General features: G+C 44.7%; 1 protein-coding gene across 3 annotated transcripts in view; it reads right to left on the bottom strand.

The window, feature by feature from the left end:
• Window positions 1-10,885: 10,885 nt before the first annotated feature.
• Window positions 10,886-25,876, bottom strand: part of LOC139409821 (FSD1-like protein) — a 70,953-nt gene continuing 55,962 nt past the window's right edge. For 2 of the 3 annotated variants that reach the window (XM_071155206.1, XM_071155204.1), the window contains exons 10-13: window positions 19,434-19,531; window positions 14,009-14,260; window positions 12,928-13,016; window positions 10,886-11,137 (exon numbers count right to left, since the gene is read on the bottom strand). In XM_071155206.1, coding sequence (XP_071011307.1) covers window positions 11,015-11,137; window positions 12,928-13,016; window positions 14,009-14,260; window positions 19,434-19,531 — 562 coding nt within the window. In that variant the 3' untranslated portion in view covers window positions 10,886-11,014. The remainder of the gene's footprint in view (window positions 11,138-12,927; window positions 13,017-14,008; window positions 14,261-19,433; window positions 19,532-25,876) is intronic. The other variant, XM_071155205.1, reaches the window with a different exon arrangement.

Below are 25,876 nucleotides of genomic sequence, written 5' to 3' on the forward strand. Positions count from 1 at the left end.
AGTGTTGAGGTGGCCCTCTACTGTGGTAGAGCGGTAGTAGTGTTGAGGTGGCCCTCTACTGTGGTAGAACGGTAGTAGTGTTGAGGTGGCCCTCTAACCATGTTCATCAGATGGCAGGGATACTGAGAGAGAGAGATCGAGATAGAGAGAGTGAGATAGAGAGAGAAAGGCAAAGTCTGACTACATGTGTGGGTATGATGGTGGGTATGATGGTGGGTATGAAGGTGGGTACGAATGTGGGTACGAAGGTGGGTACGAAGGTGGGTATGAATGTGGGTATGCTAACCTGCGAGCCACTGCGGAACCCTCATGATGAGTTCAGATTTGATTGCTGGCCCCCACCACCATCAAAGTTTCCCATCCCTGGTATAGGTACTGTATAGTCTCCATCCGTAATGGGTCTGGGAACAAACGATCACCCCTCATCACTGTCAAACGCTCCCTAAAACACTTCTGCGAGCAGGCCTTTTCTAATCAACCTGGCCGGGGTATCCTGGAACGACATTGACCTCATCCCAACAGTAGAGGATACCTGGTTATTCTTTAAAAAGTGCCTTCCTCACCATCTTAAATAAGCATGCCCCATTCAAAGAGATGTAGAACCAGGAATATATATAGTCCTTGGTTCACTCCAGACCTGTCTGCCTTTGACCAGCACAAAAACATCCTGTGGCGTAGCATCGAATAGCCCCCGTGATACGCAACTTTTCAGGGAAGATAGGAACCAACATACACAGGCAGTTAGGAAAGCAAAAGCTAACTTTTTCAAACAGAAATTTGCATCCTGCAGCACAAACTCCAAAAGGTTCTGGGACACTGTAAAGTCCATGGAGAATAAGAACACCTCCTCCCAGCTGCCCACTGCTCTGAGGCTAGGAAACACTGTCACCACCGATAAATCCAAGATAATTGAGAATTTCAATAAGCATTTTTGTAAGGCTGGCCATGCCTTCCAACTGGCCACTCCTACCCCGGTCAACTGCCCGGCACCCTCCACAGCAACCCGCCCAAGCCCCCAGCATTTCTCCCTCACCCAAATCCAGATAGCTGATGTTCTGAAAGAGCTGCATAATCTGGACCCATACAAATCAGCCGTGGCTAGACAATCTGGACCCTCTCTTTCTAAAATTATCTGCTGAAATTGTTGCAACCCCTATTACTAGCCTGTTCAACATCTCTTTCGTATCGTCTGAGATCCCCAAAGATTGGAAAGCTGCCGCGGTCATCCCCCTCTTCAAAGGGGGAGACACTCTAGACCCAAACCGCTACAGACCTATATCCATCCTACCCTGCATCTCTAAGGACTTTGAAAGCAAAGTTAACAAACAGATTACTGACCATTTCGAATCCCACCGTACCTTCTCCGCTATGCAATCTGGTTTCCGAGCTGGTCATGGGTGCACCTCAGCCACGCTCAAGGTCCTTAACGATATCATAACCGGCATCGATAAGAGACATTACTGTGCAGCCGTATTCATCGACCTGGCCAAGGCTTTCGACTCTGTCCATCACCATATTCTTATCGTCAGACTCAACAGCCTAGGTTTCTCAAATGATTGCCTCGCCTGGTTCACCAATTACTTCTCTGATAGAGTTCAGTGTGTCAAATCGGAGGGCCTGTTATCTGGACCTCTGGCAGTCTCTATGGGGGTGCCACAGGGTTCAATTTTCAGGCCGACTCTCTTTTCTGTATACATCAATGATGTCGCTCCTGCTGCTGGTGATTCTCTGATCCACCTCTACGCAGACGACACCATTCTGTATACTTCTGGCCCTTCTTTGGACACTGTGTTAACAACCCTCCAGGCAAGCTTCAATGCCATACAACTCTCATTCCGTGGCCTCCAACTGCTCTTAAAAATAAAACTAACACTAGCAACAATGCATCCTTCACTCATGCTGCCAAACATACCGTCGTAAAACTGACCATCCTACCGATGTCATTTACAAAATAGCCTCCAACTCTACTCAACAAACTGGATGCAGTCTATCACAGTGCCGTCCGTTTTGTCACCAAAGCCCCATACACTACCCACCACTGCGACCTGTACGCTCTCGTTGGCTGGCCCTCGCTTCATACTCGTTGTCAAACCCACTGGCTACAGGTTATCTACAAGTCTCTGCTAGGTAAAGCCCCGCCCTATCTCAGCTCGCTGGTCACCACAGCATCACCCACCTGTAGCACGCGCTCCAGCAGGTATATCTCACTGGTCACCCCCAAAGCCAATTCCTCTTTTGGTCGCCTTTCCTTCCAGTTCTCTGCTGCCACTGACTGGAACAAACTGCAAAAATCACTGAAGCTGGAGATTCCCATCTCCCTCACTAGCATTAAGAACCAGCTGTCAGAGCAGCAGCTCACAGATCACTGCACCTGTTCATAGCCCATCTGTATATGTAGCCGATGTGAAATGGCTAGCTATTCAGCGGTGGTGCGCGCTAGAGGCGTTTCAATCAGTGACGTCACTCGCTCCGAGACCTTGAAGTAGTTGTTCCCTTTGCTCTGCAAGATCCGCGGGTTTTGTGGAGCGATGGGTAACGATGCTTCGAGGGTGACTGTTGACGTGTGCAGAGCGTCCCTGGTTCGCGCCCAGGTCGGGGAGAGGGGACGGACGTAAAGTCTATACTGTTACATATACAGCCCATCTATCCACCTCATCCCCATACTGTATTTATTTATTTTGCTCCTTTTGCACCACAGTATCTCTACTTGCACATCCATCTTTTGCACATCTACCATTCCAGTGTTTAATTGCCATATTGTAATTACTTCGCCACCATGGCCTATTTATTGCCTTAACTCCCTTATTTGCACACACTGTATATATACTTTTTTTCTACTGTATTATTGACTGTGTGTTTGTTTATTCCATGTGTAACTCTGTGTTGTTCGTGTCGAACTGCTATCCTTTATCAGTTGCAAATGAGAACTTGTTCTCAACTAGCTTACCTGGTTAAATAAAGGTAAAATAAAATATCTAACGTTACTCTTCAGCAGAAAATATAGCACTGATTTTCATGTTAACACACGTCACTTTGAAGTAGCTACATTTAGTGTAACCGAGAGAAGATATTACAGTAGTCGCACATCAATAACGGTACGATGCTACCGGCGCGGTGGGCCCAGCAAACAAGGTTATATCCTGATAAACCGAGGTTGGAAAAAACAGCTAACTGGATAATGATGGTCCAAGATGTAACATTACTGAATTACATGTTAACTTACCAAAGCCAGTTTAGTCTCTGTGTAGCTTCAACGTCCGACAAAAATAAATAAAACCTAAACAAACTACTGACTTCTTCCGGGACAGTGATGTTGTTCAGCATCAGGAAACATCTAGTCACATCGCCTCCTGCTGGGCTGGAGTACACGCTGTATTCTGAGAGTTTGACCAAATATATTTATAACTAACCTCTTCTGTCTGTTTTATGACATTCTATGACAGTGTGAAGGAAAACAGCAAGGTGACTGACTCATATGTCCCACATTACAATAAACAGTCATTCAATAAACAGCCACACAATAATTGAGCTAAACTCTGAAATCCATGTCAGCTGGTGCAAGCATTTTATTGGCCAGAGCGTTAAAACCGCAATGTATCATGGGTAAATTGTGACTGACTGATCTACAAATAATGTTGAGTAGGTATTTATGATGCAATGTGATTTGTCAATCAGTCAGGCAGTCGCTTTGAAGCTCTCGGCAGGCCGTCTGGGCTGAGCTGTCTGGTGGGGTCTTGGCTCGATGGAAACAGCTTTTGTCTAATTAAATTCAGAAACAGATTTTTCGTAGCAAATTAGGAGAATTTACCCAGCAAGTTAGGATAACTCGAGTAGCAGGTTAGGATATTTAGGTAAAGGTTAGCAGTTGATGTTAATGAGATAATTGCTGGTTTCCTTCCAGTCATGACAGTCTTCTGGTCGTCACTAGTTATCACAGCCACAAAGTCAGAAGCCGCCAACTCGACCAATCAGATGAGGGAGTGTGAAACGAGGCATTTCGCGGTCCCGGAATTAAGATCCGGCATCCTTCAAACAGAATTTTTGGAAAACCAGTGAACTCTCCCTCAACGTGAGCAAGACAAAAGAGATGATCGTGGACTACAAGAAAAGGAGGGCCGAAGAGGCCCCCAATAACATCGACGGGGCTGCAGTGGAGCGGGTCGAGAGTTTCAAGTGTCCACATCACCAACAAACTATCATGGTCCAAGACAGTTGTGAAGAGGGCACGACAGCACCTTTCCGCCCTCAGGAGACTGAAAAGATTTGTCATGGGTCCCCAGATCCTCAAAAAGTTCTACAGCTACACCATCGAGAGCATCCTGACCGGTTGCGTCACCGCCTGGTACGGCAACCGCTCGGGCTCCGACCATAAGGCGCTACAGAGGGTAGTGTAGTGTAGCGGCCCTACAGTTGTGTAATTATGTTGCAGCTTCAGCACATAAACAGTGTTTATCGTATGGTTGGGCGGAGAGAGAGAGAGAGAGATCTGCCCGGGTTACAGGCACTAGCGGTCTTTGTTTGACACAGAGCGACAAGTCAGAGCCAGGCCCAAATTAATTGCCGTCAGGCTTCCTCGAGTCATTTGTGTCTGAATTATTTAATCAAACAGTGTGCTTAAAGTATTAGACAAGCTCAGTGCATATAGTTATATAATATATATATATATTTTTACACATGGTGTTTTTATATATAGAAAAATACACGTTTGAAAATGTAAAAGGTCGAAAAAAAAGAGACGACACTCGGTGGACCAAGATTTGTTTTAGTTGGGGACACCTCTCCTCCCTACCTTGTCGGTTTACCCAGTATCAAAGGCTGGGCTTAAAAATCTCTCAATATCATTACGTTTTCTGGTGTTTTGTAACAGATCTCTGTCCATTCATTAAAATGGCCACTGCACAGTTTGGATAGATTGTTATCAGTTTAAAAAAAAAAAAAAAGCTTATACCCTTACAAAAATGATTTTTTTGCTGCAAACTTCCCGCATTCTTTTGGCAAATTTGCTGCAAACTAAACAGTGTGCCACAAAACGTGCCAGAAGTTTGCAAACGTTTGCCACTAGTGGTGAATCTGCGGCAAACCTTTGGCAACAATAATATTTATCAGGCAAACAGTTTCCCAGAAGCCGTTTCTGGTAAACACATGAGTTACAAGACCAGTAACTGTTGGGAAATGGAAACCAAGTTATCTAGCTAGCTACAGTACCTACCAAATGTGTCTGATGGGTGTCTAACTTATTCATTAAACGTATTAAATACAACTTTAGTTAGCAATGTCATGTTTTATGTAATAGAGTGAAACACATTTTGTTAATACCAGTTTCAATCTGTCGGCGCCACTGACTGACTGGCTAGCGCTTAGCTAGCTAAAGTGAGCTATCATGTTTTTGCACAAATCATGTGATGGGTACCTAGCTAACTGATGATTTGCCCCAAACACTTGTAATTTTAGGGGAATACGGTGCTGTTTTATAATACAAAATATGCATGTCAATATGCTAGTGCCCCGGTTCAGTAGCATATTACCTAGGACAACAGCTGAGGTAGCTAGCTAGCAACAATATGAGTCGATTTGACATCAGAGTAAAACTTCCCCGTAGCAGATGGATACCCTTCTCCTACCTGTGGTGTTGGAGGAGGCTGTATTGGGAGGAGGATAGCATAGACACCCTAGAAAGATGTTTGTGATGCGCTCCCTTCATAGCGCTTTTTTTGAGTGATAAATTAGTATATCGTCTTCGAGATTGATAAGGTAGGTAAATGTATGTATTATTCTCATAAATGTAGCAGATACATTCATTCTTTCTAACAATTAGATCTTTCATTGTTTTAAAACAAGTAGCTAGCTTATCTTGATAATTTAAGTACAGAAATAATGTGCCCCAAACAGGTCAAGGCTTCTTGCAAGTTACACTCAACAAAATGTTGGGTTGTTTGGATGACCTAATTGCTGGGTTGCAGGCACTGGTGTCAATAGTTGTGTTGTTTTCTGTAAATATAGCGAGGTTTGGTTGTTGGTGCTGGGTTATTACATGATGGATGGGGAGCGTCGCTGCACAGCTATTTTCAGGTCTCTCCAGAGATGTTCGATTGGGGGTCAAGTCTGGGCTCTGGCTGGGCCACTCAAGGAAATTCAGAGACTTGTCCCAAAGCCAGTCCTGCGTTGTCTTGGCTGTGTGCTTAGGGTCGTTGTCCTTTTGGAAAGTGAACCTTCACCCCAGTCTGAGGTCCTGAGAGCACTGGAGCAGATTTTCATCAAGGATCTCTGTACTTTGCTCCGTTCATCTTTCCCTCAATCGTGACTAATCTCCAAGTCACTGCCGCTGAAAAACATCCCCACAGCATGATGCTGCCACCACCATGCTTCACCGTAGGGATGGTGCCAGGATTCCTCCAGACGTGACGCTTGGCATTCAGGCCAAAGAGTTGAATCTTGGTTTCATCAGACCAGAGAATCTTGTTTCTCATGGTCAGAGTCCTTTAGGTGTCTTTTGGCAAACTTCAAGCGGCTGTCATGTGGCTTTCGTCTGGCCACTTCCAGCCTAGAGCGTTGGGCCCGTAACTGAAAGGTTGCTAGATTGAATCCCCGAGCTGACAAGGTAAAAATCTGTTGTCCTGCCCCTGAACAAGGCAGTTAACCCACTGTTCCTAGGGCATCATTGTAAGTAAGAATTTGTTCTTAACTGACTTGCCTAGTTAAAAAAATAAATTAAAAAATACATCTCTAGAATAGCCCTAGCCTACCATCTGAGGAGAATAGATGATAGATAACAGGTCACACTAGAATAGCATTAGCCTACCATCTGAGGAGAATAGATGATAGATAACAGGTCACACTAGAATAGCATTAGCCTACCATCTGAGGAGAATAGATGATAGATAACAGGTCACACTAGAATAGCATTAGCCTACCATCTGAGGAGAATAGATGATAGATAACACTAGAATAGCATTAGCCTACCATCTGAGGAGAATAGATGATAGATAACACTAGAATAGCATTAGCCTACCATCTGAGGAGAATAGATGATAGATAACACTAGAATAGCATTAGCCTACCATCTGAGGAGAATAGATGAAAGATAACAGGTCACACTAGAATAGCATTAGCCTACCATCTGAGGAATACATTTAAAATAGATAGCTCATTGCATTTCAAAATGTTAGTAAGATGAAAACATAGAAATTCTTCACTTTAATTTTTTTTTTTAAATCAACCTGCCTCACACTAGATTTAGGGGTCAATTATTTATAATCTAGGGTATAAAGATAAAACACTTTGCTAGGGGTGAAAACAGTTTATTTGGTGTTCAACAAAGAGGAGGAGATATCTAAAGAGTCACCGCTTGCTGTTTGGGGGTTTTAGGCTGGGTTTCTGGACAGCACTTTGAGACATCAGCTGACGACTTCATAAATACATTTGATTGGTTGATTGATTGATGTCACCGTCAAATATCAAACAAATATTTATGTGAAGTGTGAATGTTACTCAAAAAAAAGTTTGTCCCCCTTGAAGACAACAGGATGTCGTTCTCCCCCCCCCCCAGGACCCAACACAGAACAGCAGCATGGGAAAATAGAGAAGAACATGAAATAACGAAACATTGAAAAGAGTTGGACCATTATACATGGAAACGATGGGTCGGTTATTTTCTTAATGAAGGAATCAATCTGGCTCAATAATCAAGGTCAATGTGACATCTTCAGCATTCAGCGAGAACTAAATTATGTCAAGTGAAATAATTATTTCAAAACTAAATCTAAAGAATGTTGTTACGTATGATGAAATATGTTTTCTTGTCGGTCTGCCGCCCGCTTGGTTGTTTTATGGAATTATTTCAAAGGCATTGTCCAGACACCAGACACCAGACACCAGGCACCAGACACCAGACACCAGGCACCAGACACCAGGCACCAGACACCAGGCACCAGGTGACAGACACCAGACACCAGACACCAGGCACCAGACACCAGACACCAGGCACCAGGTGACAGGCACCAGGCACCAGACACCAGACACCAGGCACCAGACACCAGGCACCAGGTGACAGACACCAGGCACCAGGTGACAGACACCAGACACCAGGCACCAGACACCAGACACCAGGAACCAGACACCAGGCACCAGGCACCAGACACCAGACACCAGGCACCAGACACCAGACACCAGGCACCAGACACCAGGCACCAGACACCAGACACCAGACACCAGACACCAGGTGACAGAAGACAGTATCCCATTTACATTTACAGACAGACAGGGATAAGAACACGACCGACCGACAGACCGACCGACAGACCGACAGACCGACAGACAGACAGGGATAAGAACACGACAGACAGACAGAGACAGACAGACAGACAGAGACAGACAGACAGACAGACAGACATGGATAAGAACACGACCGACCGACCGACCGACCGACCGACAGACCGACAGACCGGCAGACAGACCGACAGACCGACAGACAGACAGACAGACATGGATAAGAACACGACCGACCAACAGACCGACAGACCGACATGGATAAGAACACGACAGACAGACAGAGACAGACAGACAGACAGACAGACAGACAGACAGACAGACAGCATCCTATTCCCTATAAGTAGTGCAGTACACAGAGAACAGGATGCCATTTGAGAGGGAGCCTGGTCCACAACTAACAGGCAGAACATAGGAAGAGAAGAAAGGGCTGCATAAATAGCAGCACTACTTATCATACAGTACCACGCAGTACGACGCAGTATCACGCAGTACGACGCAGTATCACGCAGTACCACGGAGTACCACGCAGTATCACGGAGTACCACGCAGTATCACGCAGTATCACACAGTACCACACAGTACCACACAGTCCCACACAGTCCCACACAGTCCCACACAGTATCACGCAGTATCACGCAGTACCACTCAGTACGACGCAGTATCACGCAGTACCACGCAGGACCACGCAGTATCACACAGTACCACGCAGTATCACGCAGGACCACGCAGTACCACGCAGTACCACGCAGTACGACGCAGTATCACGCAGTACCACGCAGTACCACGCAGTACCACAGTATCACGCAGTACCACACAGTACCACACAGTATCACACAGTACCACACAGTACCACACAGTACCACACAGTACCACGCAGTACCACGCAGTACCACACACGACGTCAAAGGTATTGTTCAGTAGCATACTGAAGAAACTGAGGGTTCAAACCAAAAGAAGCCTCTAGGAGAGAGGAAGTGTTTCTAAGCCAATCACTCACACTGCCATACATAAAAAACAAAAATATAGGAGACAATATACAGCTGGTAAGTAATCAACAGAGTTTCTCATCATGCCAAAACACACCTTCACACTTCAGAGAGACACAGACTTATCTAAAACTCAGCATTCTAACTAAAACAAGGGAGAAAAGCACTGGTCTATTCCCTGATGAAACATCTAGCATTCCTGATACAGAATGAGAATCCTATGGGTGTTCGATCCCCTAAGAGATCTGGAACATGGTTCAGAGGGTTCCCCTAACCCCTAATGCTGCAGCTGGGATATGGTTGTGCACCACGGGGCTAGATCTTCATTCCTTTAAGGGTCTGTAGCTGCTTGGTTAAACTGTGAGGAGGGAAGGCGAGGCTGGTTTGGTTTCTTCTAGCGCCAGACAGAGAAAAAGGCTTAGTGTTTCTCATGCGTTGGGGCGGCTCTGGGTTGACTGACAGATCAAGAACAGGAAGGGATTGTACTTGCACAGGAAGTCAGAACAGGAGCGAGTTCAGTTAATCATTGGTTGCGTCTGAATTGGCACACTATTCCTTATATAGTGCCTATAGAGCAGGGGTATTGAACTCTGACCCCACGAGGTCAGGGGTATTGAACTCTGACCCCACGAGGTCAGGGGTATTGAAACTCTGACCCCACGAGGTCAGGTGTATTGAACTCTGAACCCACGAGGTCAGGGGTATTGAAACTCTGACCCCACGAGGTCAGGGGTATTGAAACTCTGACCCCACGAGGTCAGGGGTATTGAAACTCTGACCCCACGAGGTCCGGAGCCTGCTGGGTTTCTGTTTTACCTGATCATTATTGCACCCACCTGGTGTCCCAGGTCTAAATCAGGCCCTGATTAGAGGGGAATCACCCACCTGATGTCCCAGGTCTAAATCAGGCCCTGATTAGAGGGGAATCACCCACCTGGTGTCCTAGGTCTAAATCAGGCCCTGATTAGAGGGGAATCGCCCACCTGGTGTCCCAGGTTTAAATCAGGCCCTGATTAGAGGGGAATCACCCACCTGGTGTCCTAGGTCTAAATCAGGCCCTGATTAGAGGGGAATCGCCCACCTGGTGTCCCAGGTTTAAATCAGGCCCTGATTAGAGGGGAATCACCCACCTGGTGTCCCAGGTCTAAATCAGGCCCTGATTAGAGGGGAATCACCCACCTGGTGTCCTAGGTCTAAATCAGGCCCTGATTAGAGGGGAATCGCCCACCTGGTGTCCCAGGTTTAAATCAGGCCCTGATTAGAGGGGAATCACCCACCTGGTGTCCTAGGTCTAAATCAGGCCCTGATTAGAGGGGAATCGCCCACCTGGTGTCCCAGGTTTAAATCAGGCCCTGATTAGAGGGGAATCACCCACCTGGTGTCCCAGGTCTAAATCAGGCCCTGATTAGAGGGGAATCACCCACCTGGTGTCCTAGGTCTAAATCAGGCCCTGATTAGAGGGGAATCGCCCACCTGGTGTCCCAGGTTTAAATCAGGCCCTGATTAGAGGGGAATCACCCACCTGGTGTCCCAGGTCTAAATCAGGCCCTGATTAGAGGGGAATCACCCACCTGGTGTCCTAGGTCTAAATCAGGCCCTGATTAGAGGGGAATCGCCCACCTGGTGTCCCAGGTCTAAATCAGTCCCTGATTAGAGGGGAACAATGAAAAAAAAAACACAGTGGAAATGGCCTGGAGCTCCAGAGTTGAGTTAGAGGGTTCTAGGGAACAGGTGTTCCAGATGCATCCAGTCAGTCTGGGCTACTGGGCCATGCTGTTGAGGCTGCTGTTGGATCCTCCCAGGCCGTTCTCGTTCTTCTGGAAACTCTTGACTGCACTAGGGACCTGCATCCCTGTACTGAGGCTCAGTCCACCACACCAAACCTGGAACACATCACATTAATACAAAACCTCTATCATAGTCAACAACATTATACCTGTAGATAACAGGTTACCGTGGACCACAATCCTACAGAGAGATCTCTCACACCCACCATGGGTGAAGAGATGGAGAGGTATGGAGATGGGGGGGGGGGGGGTGTATGACACCTCACACCTATTGTAAAACTAAGGCAGCAGACAAAATTCCTTTGTCACTATAGAGAACCGGCCTCAGAACATGAACATGCAATAAAATGGACTGTGGGACAATAGGTTTCGTCAGCCACAAACGGTGGTAATGACCACAGACGGAATATGAAAATGTAATGTTGTTTTTGCTATGTTATTAAAAGTTAAAGGACGACGTTATAACGAAAAACAGTGTAACTTTAAGAGTTTTCCTAGTATGTGCGTGATGTTTGCAAATTGTACGTTGTGTGGAAAATGTCCAGATCAAAGAGAATGTTTTGGTAAAGATGAAATGTGAAGTTAGTTGTCTAAATTGGATCTGAGTAAAATCCAGACCTTGCCTCTTAACTAGTTACGCCCAGAGAACTTGCCCTGAAGGCGGTTACGCCCACTTCTGACCCGCGGCTATAAGACCTGTGAGTTAAGAATTAACAGATCAGACTAAGTGAGCCTGAGCTGCAGCCAAGGTCTGAGTGGTCAGGAAACCCAAAACTCAGCCCGAGGTCTGAGTGGTCAGCAAACCCAAAACGCAACCCGAGGTCTGAGTGGTCAGCAAACCCAAAACGCAACACGAGGTCTGAGTGGTCAGCAAACCCAAAACTCAGCCCGAGGTCTGAGCGGTCAGGAAACCCAAAACGCAACACGAGGTCTGAGTGGTCAGCAAACCCAAAACGCAACCCGAGGTCTGAGTGGTCAGGAAACCCAAAACTCAGCCCGAGGTCTGAGTGGTCAGCAAACCCAAAACGCAACACGAGGTCTGATCATGGGCCTCTTGGCTGCATCTCTGATCAGTCTTCTCCTTGTATGAGCTGAAAGTTTAGAGGGACGGCCAGGTCTTGGTAGATTTGCAGTGGTCTGATACTCCTTCCATTTCAATATTATCGCTTGCACAGTGCTCCTTGGGATGTTTAAAGCTTGGGAGACCCCCATCTGAGACCTCCCACACTGTCCACTCAGAGACCCCCATCTGAGACCTCCCACACTGTCCACTCAGAGACCCCCCATCTGAGACCATCAACACGTAATTACATCATTATATTCTGACCCATAAGAGCGTCAGTCCGGGGTAAGGTTAGGGTTAAAATAAGCATAGCTGACAAATGCACCCAAGTGGGTTTTTCTCTCATGTACTCTCACTCTCTCTCTCTTTTAAATCCCCATTTTGTGTAACACGTGTCATATTGGCCCGCTAGGGACCGGCTCTTATCCAGAGAGACAGCATATCAGAGGCTCTTATCCAGAGAGACAGCGTATCAGAGGCTCTTATCCAGAGAGACAGCGTATCAGAGGCTCTTATCCAGAGAGACAGCGTATCAGAGGCTCTTATCCAGAGAGACAGCGTATCAGAGGCTCTTATCCAGAGAGACAGCGTATCAGAGGCTCTTATCCAGAGAGACAGCGTATCAGACGCTCTTACCCAGAGAGACAGCATATCAGAGGCTCTTATCCAGAGAGACAGCATATCAGAGTGTTTAGTTCAAGAAAGGCAAGACAAGTTCTCTGGTGTTATCTAGTTCTCGAGGACCGGCAGGGGGTATAATATACAGGTGTGAGGGAGTGGCGGTCAAGACAAGAATATAACCCACAATACAGACAAAACTTACCATGAAGGCTGGTACAACAGGTTGGCTAAACTTAGCCTTGAACGTGTGGATCAACTGCTTAGTTTCAGCGTTGTAGAAGGACAGTTGTCCTGAGGGAGACCAAGAGAAAACAAAACAGAATTCAAACTACTGTATCCACGTCACTTCAAGCGCAGAGAGAGCACGGTGTAAAGTGAGTTCTGATAGTCAGAGGACAAAAGCCTAGTTTGTAATCATTTCCTGGGGAAGGGAGATGAAATCCAATATGGCCGTATTCAATGGCCTGTCTATACGGGTCGCCGGCGCCTGAGGGATATGGTATTCCACCCCGACTGACTGTAAAACACACCAATCTGTACCGCGTAGAACAATGAGGACCCGCCTTGTAACTCAGTAGCTCCTACCTGCATAAATGTATCGATCAACAACGGCTTCTACCTGCATAAAATGTATGGATCAACAACAGCTGCTACCTGCATAAAATGTATGGATCAACAACAGCTGCTAGCTCCTAATACTTTAGCTGTGCTTGACTGAGCTTTCCTGCCGAAACGTAACCAACTAAATAGTCCCCAAAGTGTAAACACCACCTATCTGCCATCTCAGGCACCGCTAAAGAAAATACTTAAAAAGTATCTGTAATATTCGAAATGATTTTTTGAACCCAGGTTCCTATATGTGTTGAATAACCCCTCATATTATACTGTATAAACCCACCTGAGTCCAGGTCACAGAAGGCCCCTGGACCTCGTAGTGTGTTGAATAACCCCTTATATTATACTGTATAAACCCACCTGAGTCCAGGTCACAGAAGACCCCTGGACCTCGTAGTGTGTTGAATAACCCCTCATATTATACTGTATAAACCCACCTGAGTCCAGGTCACAGAAGGCCCCCGGACCTCGTAGTGTGTTGAATAACCCCTCATATTATACTGTATAAACCCACCTGAGTCCAGGTCACAGAAGACCCCCGGACCTCGTAGTGTGTTGAATAACCCCTCATATTATACTGTATAAACCCACCTGAGTCCAGGTCACAGAAGGCCCCCGGACCTCGTAGTGTGTTGAATAACCCCTCATATTATACTGTATAAACCCACCTGAGTCCAGGTCACAGAAGACCCCGATGCGTCCAGGCGCGGTGCCGTCCAGGCTCTTGGCCTTGTTGTTGTGCTTGGCAGCGAAGGAGGGCTGCAGCCAGTTGTTGATGTGGATACACCAGGTAGTGTTGGTCTTACCCAGCTGGTCAAACTTTCCCAGGTTCCTGTAGGAGACCCCAACACTGTAGGACTTACAGTCTTTAAGGGCTTTCACCTCCCAGTAGTGTTGACCACAGTCCATACTGGTATCACCTGGGGGATGGGTGGTGGACAGACATGAAGGCTTATCAATCCCTTCGTGACAGACAGGGCAAACTACACAACTTGCATGTTGGTGTCACCTGGTGGGTGGACACTATGCTATTATAACGTCTTACATAATACCTGGCTGGTGACTGGAGAGGACAGACAGGACATTTGAATCAATCACTACACAAACGTGCATAGTGTTATTCATTGCTGGTGTCTATTGGGAGTGGATATGATATAATTACATCGTCATGTTATTCCTGGGTGTGGAGGACAGGAAACCTTTTCATTCCCTTGGGAGTGGACAAACACCGACACACGAAACATTGCAATGCACAGTAACAGGAAAACCCCGTTGAACATATTTACCTAGCAGTCTTATTAAACATCTGACGGAGCAGTGACAACACACCACTATTGACTATGTGGGTAGTGACTGACACAACACTAATGTGGTGTTCAGTCTCAGGACCCTGAGCTTGGTGTTGAGCTTGGTGTTGAGCTTGGTGTTGAGCTTGGAAGACCGTATGATATTGAACACTGAGCTGTAGTTAATGAACAGCATTCTCACACAGGTGCTCCTCTTGCCCAGGTGGGAAAGGGCAGGGTGGAGTGCAATAGAGATTGTGTCATCTGTGGATCTGTTGTGGTGGTATGCAAATTGGAGTGGGTCCAGGGTTTCTGGGATAATGGTGTTGATGTGAGCCATGACCAGCCTTTTTAAAGCATTTCATGGCTACAGACGTGAGTGCTTTAAGGTTGGCATCGTTTACCTACCTAACACAGTGATGTTGTGATTACCTACCTAACACAGTGATGTTGTGGTTACCTACCTAACACAGTGATGTGTTGATGTTGTGGTTACCTACCTAACACAGTGATGTTGTGATTACCTACCTAACACAGTGATGTTGTGGTTACCTACCTAACACAGCGATGTTGTGATGTTGTGGTTACCTACCTAACACAGTGATGTGTTGATGTTGTGGTTACCTACCTAACACAGTGATGTGTTGATGTTGTGGTTACCTACCTAACACAGTGATGTTGTGATTACCTACCTAACACAGCGATGTTGTGGTTACCTACCTAACACAGTGATGTTGTGGTTACCTACATAACACAGTGATGTTGTGGTTACCTACCTAACACAGTGATGTTGTGGTTACCTACTTAACACAGTGATGTTGTGGTTACCTACCTAACACAGTGATGTTGTGGTTAACTACCTAACACAGTGATGTTGTGGTTACCTACCTAACACAGTGATGTTGTGGTTACCTACCTAACACAGTGATGTGTTGATGTTGTGGTTACCTACCTAACACAGTGATGTTGTGGTTACCTACCTAACACAGTGATGTTGTGGTTACCTACCTAACACAGTGATGTTGTGGTTACCTACCTAACACAGTGATGTTGTGGTTACCTACCTAACACAGTGATGTTGTGGTTACCTACCTAACACAATGATGTTGTGGTTACCTACTTAACACAGTGATGTTGTGGTTACCTACCTAACACAGTGATGTTGTGGTTACCTACCTAACACAGTGATGTTGTGGTTACCTACCTAACACAGTGATGTTGTGGTTACCTACCTAACACATTGATGTTGTGGTTACCTACCTAACACAGTGATGTTGTGGTTACCTACCTAACACAGTGATGTTGTGGTTACCTACCTAACACAGTGATGTTGTGGTTACCTACCTAACACATTGATGTTGTGGTTACCTACCTAACACAGCGATGTTGTGGTTACCTACCTAACACATTGATGTTGTGGTTACCTACCTAACACATTGATGTTGTGGTTACCTACCTAACACAGTGATGTTGTGGTTACCTACCTAACACAGTGATGTTGTGATTACCTACCTAACACAGTGATGTTGTGATGTTGTGGTTACCTACCTAACACAGTGATGTTGTGGTTACCTACCTAACACAGTGATGTTGTGGTTACCTACCTAACACAGTGATGTTGTGGTTACCTACCTAACACAGTGATGTTGTGGTTACCTACCTAACACAGTGATGTTGTGGTTACCTACCTAACACAGTGATGTTGTGGTTACCTACCTAACACAGTGATGTTGTGGTTACCTACCTAACACAGTGATGTTGTGGTTACCTACCTAACACAGTGATGTTGTGGTTACCTACCTAACACAGCGATGTTGTGGTTACCTACCTAACACAGCGATGTTGTGGTTACCTACCTAACACAGTGATGTTGTGGTTACCTACCTAACACAGTGATGTTGTGGTTACCTACCTAACACAGTGATGTTGTGATTACCTACCTAACACAGTGATGTTGTGATGTTGTGGTTACCTACCTAACACAGTGATGTTGTGGTTACCTACCTAACACAGTGATGTTGTGGTTACCTACCTAACACAGTGATGTTGTGGTTACCTACCTAACACAGTGATGTTGTGGTTACCTACCTAACACAGTGATGTTGTGATGTTGTGGTTACCTACCTAACACAGTGATGTTGTGGTTACCTACCTAACACAGTGATGTTGTGGTTACCTACCTAACACAGTGATGTTGTGTTTACCTACCTAACACAGCGATGTTGTGGTTACCTACCTAACACAGCGATGTCGTGGTTACCTACCTAACACAGTGATGTTGTGTTTACCTACCTAACACAGCGATGTTGTGGTTACCTACCTAACACAGTGATGTTGTGGTTACCTACCTAACACATTGATGTTGTGGTTACCTACCTAACACAGCGATGTTGTGGTTACCTACCTAACACAGTGATGTTGTGGTTACCTACTTAACACAGTGATGTTGTGGTTACCTACCTAAAACAGCGATGTTGTGGTTACCTACCTAACACAGTGATGTTGTGGTTACCTACCTAACACAGTGATGTTGTGGTTACCTACCTAACACAGTGATGTTGTGGTTACCTACTTAACACAGTGATGTTGTGGTTACCTACCTAACACAGTGATGTTGTGGTTACCTACCTAACACAGTGATGTTGTGGTTACCTACCTAACACAGTGATGTTGTGGTTACCTACCTAACACATTGATGTTGTGATTACCTACCTAACACAGTGATGTTGTGGTTACCTACCTAACACAGTGATGTTGTGGTTACCTACCTAACACAGCGATGTTGTGGTTACCTACCTAACACAGCGATGTTGTGGTTACCTACCTAACACAGTGATGTTGTGGTTACCTACCTAACACAGTGATGTTGTGGTTACCTACCTAACACAGTGATGTTGTGATTACCTACCTAACACAGTGATGTTGTGATGTTGTGGTTACCTACCTAACACAGTGATGTTGTGGTTACCTACCTAACACAGTGATGTTGTGGTTACCTACCTAACACAGTGATGTTGTGGTTACCTACCTAACACAGTGATGTTGTGGTTACCTACCTAACACAGTGATGTTGTGATGTTGTGGTTACCTACCTAACACAGTGATGTTGTGGTTACCTACCTAACACAGTGATGTTGTGGTTACCTACCTAACACAGTGATGTTGTGTTTACCTACCTAACACAGCGATGTTGTGGTTACCTACCTAACACAGCGATGTCGTGGTTACCTACCTAACACAGTGATGTTGTGTTTACCTACCTAACACAGCGATGTTGTGGTTACCTACCTAACACAGTGATGTTGTGGTTACCTACCTAACACATTGATGTTGTGGTTACCTACCTAACACAGCGATGTTGTGGTTACCTACCTAACACAGTGATGTTGTGGTTACCTACTTAACACAGTGATGTTGTGGTTACCTACCTAAAACAGCGATGTTGTGGTTACCTACCTAACACAGTGATGTTGTGGTTACCTACCTAACACAGTGATGTTGTGGTTACCTACCTAACACAGTGATGTTGTGGTTACCTACTTAACACAGTGATGTTGTGGTTACCTACCTAACACAGTGATGTTGTGGTTACCTACCTAACACAGTGATGTTGTGGTTACCTACCTAACACAGTGATGTTGTGGTTACCTACCTAACACATTGATGTTGTGATTACCTACCTAACACAGTGATGTTGTGGTTACCTACCTAACACAGTGATGTTGTGGTTACCTACCTAACACAGTGATGTTGTGGTTACCTACCTAACACAGTGATGTTGTGGTTACCTACCTAACACAGCGATGTTGTGGTTACCTACCTAACACAGCGATGTTGTGGTTACCTACCTAACACAGTGATGTTGTGGTTACCTACCTAACACAGTGATGTTGTGGTTACCTACCTAACACAGTGATGTTGTGATTACCTACCTAACACAGTGATGTTGTGATGTTGTGGTTACCTACCTAACACAGTGATGTTGTGGTTACCTACCTAACACAGTGATGTTGTGGTTACCTACCTAACACAGTGATGTTGTGGTTACCTACCTAACACAGTGATGTTGTGGTTACCTACCTAACACAGTGATGTTGTGATGTTGTGGTTACCTACCTAACACAGTGATGTTGTGGTTACCTACCTAACACAGTGATGTTGTGGTTACCTACCTAACACAGTGATGTTGTGTTTACCTACCTAACACAGCGATGTTGTGGTTACCTACCTAACACAGCGATGTCGTGGTTACCTACCTAACACAGTGATGTTGTGTTTACCTACCTAACACAGCGATGTTGTGGTTACCTACCTAACACAGTGATGTTGTGGTTACCTACCTAACACATTGATGTTGTGGTTACCTACCTAACACAGCGATGTTGTGGTTACCTACCTAACACAGTGATGTTGTGGTTACCTACTTAACACAGTGATGTTGTGGTTACCTACCTAAAACAGCGATGTTGTGGTTACCTACCTAACACAGTGATGTTGTGGTTACCTACCTAACACAGTGATGTTGTGGTTACCTACCTAACACAGTGATGTTGTGGTTACCTACTTAACACAGTGATGTTGTGGTTACCTACCTAACACAGTGATGTTGTGGTTACCTACCTAACACAGTGATGTTGTGGTTACCTACCTAACACAGTGATGTTGTGGTTACCTACCTAACACATTGATGTTGTGATTACCTACCTAACACAGTGATGTTGTGGTTACCTACTTAACAGTGTATAGCTCTCCTGTGAACATGTCTCTGCTACATTACTCTGTTTTTTGTTTGCGCGTGCACGTTTACCTAACACGGTGTAGGACTCTCCAGTGAACCGGTCTCTGCTTCCTCTGATGGCAGGCGACCGAGTCGTCAACGTCCTCTTGGGAGACGGAGTTCCACTTCTACAACAGAGAGGAAGGAAAGACATTAGAACATAAAACACACAGACGTTACAACACACAGACGTTACAACACACAGACGTTACAACACACAGACGTTACAACACACAGACGTTACAACACACAGACGTTACAACACACAGACGTTACAACACACAGACGTTACAACACACAGACGTTACAACACACAGACGTTACAACACACAGACGTTACAACACACAGACATTACAACACACAGACGTTACAACACAAAACACACAGACGTTACAACACACTGACGTTACAACACACAGACGTTACAACACACAGACGTTACAACACACAGACGTTACAACACACAGACGTTACAACACACAGACGTTACAACACACAGACGTTACAACACACAGACGTTACAACACACTGACGTTACAACACACTGACGTTACAACACACAGACGTTACCCTAACGATGAGTAATACAGTACAACAGACAAGACAGTCAAGTGAACAAGGATGCTGTGGAGAAGCCCACTTCCTTTCAGCTAGATATCCAGCCCCAAGGACCAATTTATCTGAAAGAAGATGGAGTTTTCCCACTGATGTCACTGGTAAACTATGAAGATAAACAACAACCCTTGTGTGCAGAATGAAACAAACGGATAAAGACGGTCTTCGAATGCACTCAAAGTTTATTAGAACGCAAACAAACTCAAGCTTAGTGGCGATAGACACAAGCAAACAGGGGTGATAGACAGGGGTGATAGACACAAACAGACAGGGTGATAGACAGGGGTGATAGACACAAACAGACAGGGTGATAGACAGGGGTGATAGACACAAACAGACAGGGTGATAGACACAAGCAAACAGGGGTGATAGACACAAGCAGACAGGGTAATAGACAGGGGTGATAGACACAAACAGACAGGGTAATAGACAGGGGTGATAGACACAAACAGACAGGGTAATAGACAGGGGTGATAGACACAAACAGACAGGGTAATAGACAGGGGTGATAGACACAAGAAAACAAAAAATATGCTTTTTGGTCTTCATTTAAGGTTAGGCATAAGGTTAGGAGTTTAGTTAGAGTTAAGGTTAGGTTTAAAATCTGATTTTAATAAGATAAATGTTTGAAATTGGCAGGGTTTAGTCCTAATTATGACTTTGGTAACTAGTGACGACCTACAGGCAGTTACAACACAATACCTTTTTTCCAACACAGGAAGAGGGATAATGTCACCTGATTAGTGACACCATACAGTGGGGAAGTGAAGAGCTACCAAAAGTTTAACGTAGTCAACAGGGTAGCCAGATATATCAGTCTTAGGCAGTCCTTTCTCAGTGCAGCTTTAAATGACGTGTAGCTAATTTAATAAATTGTTTTATTTAACTAGGAAAGTCAGTTAAGAACAAATTCTTATTTACAATGATGGCCAAACCCGGACGGCGCTGGGCCAATTGAGCGCCGCCCTATGGGACTCCCAATCACGGCCAGTTGTTATACAGCCTGGATTCGAACCAGGGTCTGTAGTGACGCCTCTAGCACTGAGACACAGTGCCTTAGACCTCTGAACCAGGGTCAGTCCTTTCTCAGTGCAGCTAGCACTGAGATGCAGTGCCTTAGACCACTGAACCAGGGTCTGTAGTGACTCCTCTAGCACTGAGATGCAGTGTCTTAGACCGCTGAACCAGGGTCTGTAGTGACTCCTCTAGCACTGAGATGCAGTGTCTTAGACCGCTGAACCAGGGTCTGTAGTGACTCCTCTAGCACTGAGATGCAGTGTCTTAGACCGCTGAACCAGGGTCAGTAGTGACTCCTCTAACACTGAGATGCAGTGCCTTAGACCGCTGAACCAGGGTCTGTAGTGACTCCTCTAACACTGAGATGCAGTGTCTTAGACAGCTGCGCCACTCGGGGCTTCATAAAGCCTTCATAAAAAAATAATCTATAACCATATGTCATGCTTTATAAAGGGTTCATAACTGTGTCACATAACACTATGTCAAATATGACATAAACCTGTGCTTTATAAAGGGAGACATAAGCACTACTTAATAAAGGCCTTATTGCATCGTATTAAATTGAGGCGTCACAAAGCATCTATAACCGTGTGATGCAGCTGGGTAGAGCATTGCAACGCCAGGATAGTGGGTTTGATTCCCGGGACCACCCATACGTACAAATGTATTCACGCATGACTGTAAGTGGATTTAGATAAAAGCGTCTGCTAAATTTGATATATTATGTTACTGTTAAACATTTCTAGGATGTCCCAACCTCTTTCCCTCCTGGGTGCATAGACAATATTGGGCCTGACCTCAACTTCCCCCACAATGCTGTGCTACAGGATGACACACTCTAAAGTGCAGTCACGTTGGTAGGGCCTTTCAAAAATACTTTTTTTTTTACCCAAATTCCGTTTTATTGGTTTTGTTTTTCCAAGGTTTCGGATTTCCCACATGTTTTTTCTGGTTTTAGCCCAGTTTTTAGAAAAACAGAATTCGATTTTCTGTGTTCACAATGCTTAAACCACAACAGGGGATGAGTTTTGAGGTCTACATTTTTTTGTGTGTGTAATAGCCCTTTAGTTCAGTGTCCATGCCCTGCACTGCAGTTTGGTTAGCGGCTGTTCTGTAGTGCAGGAGGAACACGTGATGTGATTGGACGGAGTTAAAGGCCAGCAACACTCCGTATTATTCAGAGCCCCATGGAATGACACCATATACACATTCTACAGACCCAACTGAGTTTTCCCTACAATACTTTTGCAGCAAAACTACAATAGTTCTACTGCGGCATCCAGAATAGTTTCTGCTCTATTCCAGATACAGTGATTCACATTGGAACATGTTTTAAACCCACATCACTTAAATATGAACACATTTGAATCATTGTTAATGTTTAGACCACTTTTCATATATCATGAATGGTTATTGATACTTTTCACCTATTGCGTGGGGGGGGAGACTTTTAAAAATAAAAAATCTGAAATTCTGTGACCCAGAAGTCCTTTTTTAGTGTTGCTTGACTAGACGCTGATTATGTGATGAGTTTGCCTTTTATTTATTGTAATTAATTTTATTTTGTAGCATTTTAGTGTTGAGTTCTCTGAACCCGGAGTTCTTCAATGTGCCAGATAGTGAGGTCCATAAGGGTTACTTCACTAGAATTCAATGTGCCAGATAGTGAGGTCCATAAGGGTTACTACACTAGAATTCAATGTGCCAGATGGTGAGGTCCATAAGGGTTACTACACTAGAATTCAATGTGCCAGATAGTGAGGTCCATAAGGGTTACTACACTAGAATTCAACGTGCCAGATAGTGAGGTCCATAAGGGTTACTACACTAGAATTCAATGTGCCAGATAGTGAGGTCCATAAGGGTTACTTCACTAGAATTCAATGTGCCAGATAGTGTGGTCCATAAGGGTTACTACACTAGAATTCAATGTGCCAGATAGTGAGGTCCATAAGGGTTACTACACTAGAATTCAATGTGCCAGATGGTGAGGTCCATAAGGGTTACTACACTAGAATTCAATGTGCCAGATAGTGAGGTCCATAAGGGTTACTACACTAGAATTCAACGTGCCAGATAGTGAGGTCCATAAGGGTTACTACACTAGAATTCAATGTGCCAGATAGTGAGGTCCATAAGGGTTACTTCACTAGAATTCAATGTGCCAGATAGTGTGGTCCATAAGGGTTACTACACTAGAATTCAATGTGAGGTCCATAAGGGTTACTTCACTAGAATTCAATGTGAGGTCCATAAGGGTTACTTCACTAGAATTCAATGTGCCAGATAGTGAGGTCCATAAGGGTTACTACACTAGAATTCAATGTGGCAGATAGTGAGGTCCATAAGGGTTACTACACTAGAATTCAATGTGGCAGATAGTGAGGTCCATAAGGGTTACTTCACTAGAATTCAATGTGCCAGATAGTGAGGTCCATAAGGGTTACTACACTAGAATTCAATGTGGCAGATAGTGAGGTCCATAAGGGTTACTACACTAGAATTCAATGTGCCAGATAGTGAGGTCCATAAGGGTTACTACACTAGAACTCAATGTGCCAGATAGTGAGGTCCATAAGGGTTACTACACTAGAATTCAATGTGAGGTCCATAAGGGTTACTTCACTAGAATTCAATGTGAGGTCCATAAGGGTTACTTCACTAGAATTCAATGTGCCAGATAGTGAGGTCCATAAGGGTTACTACACTAGAATTCAATGTGGCAGATAGTGAGGTCCATAAGGGTTACTACACTAGAATTCAATGTGGCAGATAGTGAGGTCCATAAGGGTTACTTCACTAGAATTCAATGTGCCAGATAGTGAGGTCCATAAGGGTTACTACACTAGAATTCAATGTGGCAGATAGTGAGGTCCATAAGGGTTACTACACTAGAATTCAATGTGCCAGATAGTGAGGTCCATAAGGGTTACTACACTAGAACTCAATGTGCCAGATAGTGAGGTCCATAAGGGTTACTACACTAGAATTCAATGTGAGGTCCATAAGGGTTACTTCACTAGAATTCAATGTGAGGTCCATAAGGGTTACTTGACTAGAATTCAATGTGCCAGATAGTGAGGTCCATAAGGGTTACTACACTAGAATTCAATGTGGCAGATAGTGAGGTCCATAAGGGTTACTACACTAGAATTCAATGTGGCAGATAGTGAGGTCCATAAGGGTTACTTCACTAGAATTCAATGTGCCAGATAGTGAGGTCCATAAGGGTTACTACACTAGAATTCAATGTGGCAGATAGTGAGGTCCATAAGGGTTACTACACTAGAATTCAATGTGGCAGATAGTGAGGTCCATAAGGGTTACTACACTAGAATTCAATGTGCCAGATAGTGAGGTCCATAAGGGTTACTTCACTAGAATTCAATGTGCCAGATAGTGAGGTCCATAAGGGTTACTACACTAGAATTCAATGTGGCAGATAGTGAGGTCCATAAGGGTTACTACACTAGAACTCAATGTGCCAGATAGTGAGGTCCATAAGGGTTACTACACTAGAATTCAATGTGAGGTCCATAAGGGTTACTTCACTAGAATTCAATGTGAGGTCCATAAGGGTTACTTCACTAGAATTCAATGTGCCAGATAGTGAGGTCCATAAGGGTTACTACACTAGAATTCAATGTGCCAGATAGTGTGGTCCATAAGGGTTACTACACTAGAATTCAATGTGAGGTCCATAAGGGTTACTTCACTAGAATTCAATGTGAGGTCCATAAGGGTTACTTCACTAGAATTCAATGTGCCAGATAGTGAGGTCCATAAGGGTTACTTCACTAGAATTCAATGTGCCAGATAGTGAGGTCCATAAGGGTTACTACACTAGAACTCAATGTGCCAGATGGTGAGGTCCATAAGGGTTACTTCACTAGAATTCAACGTGCCAGATAGTGAGGTCCATTAGGGTTACTACACTAGAATTCAATGTGAGGTCCATAAGGGTTACTTCACTAGAATTCAACGTGGCAGATAGTGAGGTCCATAAGGGTTACTACACTAGAATTCAATGTGGCAGATAGTGAGGTCCATAAGGGTTACTTCACTAGAATTCAATGTGCCAGATAGTGAGGTCCATAAGGGTTACTACACTAGAATTCAATGTGGCAGATAGTGAGGTCCATAAGGGTTACTACACTAGAATTCAATGTGCCAGATAGTGAGGTCCATAAGGGTTACTACACTAGAACTCAATGTGCCAGATAGTGAGGTCCATAAGGGTTACTACACTAGAATTCAATGTGAGGTCCATAAGGGTTACTTCACTAGAATTCAATGTGAGGTCCATAAGGGTTACTTCACTAGAATTCAATGTGCCAGATAGTGAGGTCCATAAGGGTTACTACACTAGAATTCAATGTGGCAGATAGTGAGGTCCATAAGGGTTACTACACTAGAATTCAATGTGGCAGATAGTGAGGTCCATAAGGGTTACTTCACTAGAATTCAATGTGCCAGATAGTGAGGTCCATAAGGGTTACTACACTAGAATTCAATGTGGCAGATAGTGAGGTCCATAAGGGTTACTACACTAGAATTCAATGTGCCAGATAGTGAGGTCCATAAGGGTTACTACACTAGAACTCAATGTGCCAGATAGTGAGGTCCATAAGGGTTACTACACTAGAATTCAATGTGAGGTCCATAAGGGTTACTTCACTAGAATTCAATGTGAGGTCCATAAGGGTTACTTCACTAGAATTCAATGTGCCAGATAGTGAGGTCCATAAGGGTTACTACACTAGAATTCAATGTGCCAGATAGTGTGGTCCATAAGGGTTACTACACTAGAATTCAATGTGAGGTCCATAAGGGTTACTTC

This window comes from Oncorhynchus clarkii, chromosome 5, assembly GCF_045791955.1.
Source record: "Oncorhynchus clarkii lewisi isolate Uvic-CL-2024 chromosome 5, UVic_Ocla_1.0, whole genome shotgun sequence".
In the NCBI taxonomy this organism is placed as follows: domain Eukaryota; kingdom Metazoa; phylum Chordata; class Actinopteri; order Salmoniformes; family Salmonidae; genus Oncorhynchus; species Oncorhynchus clarkii.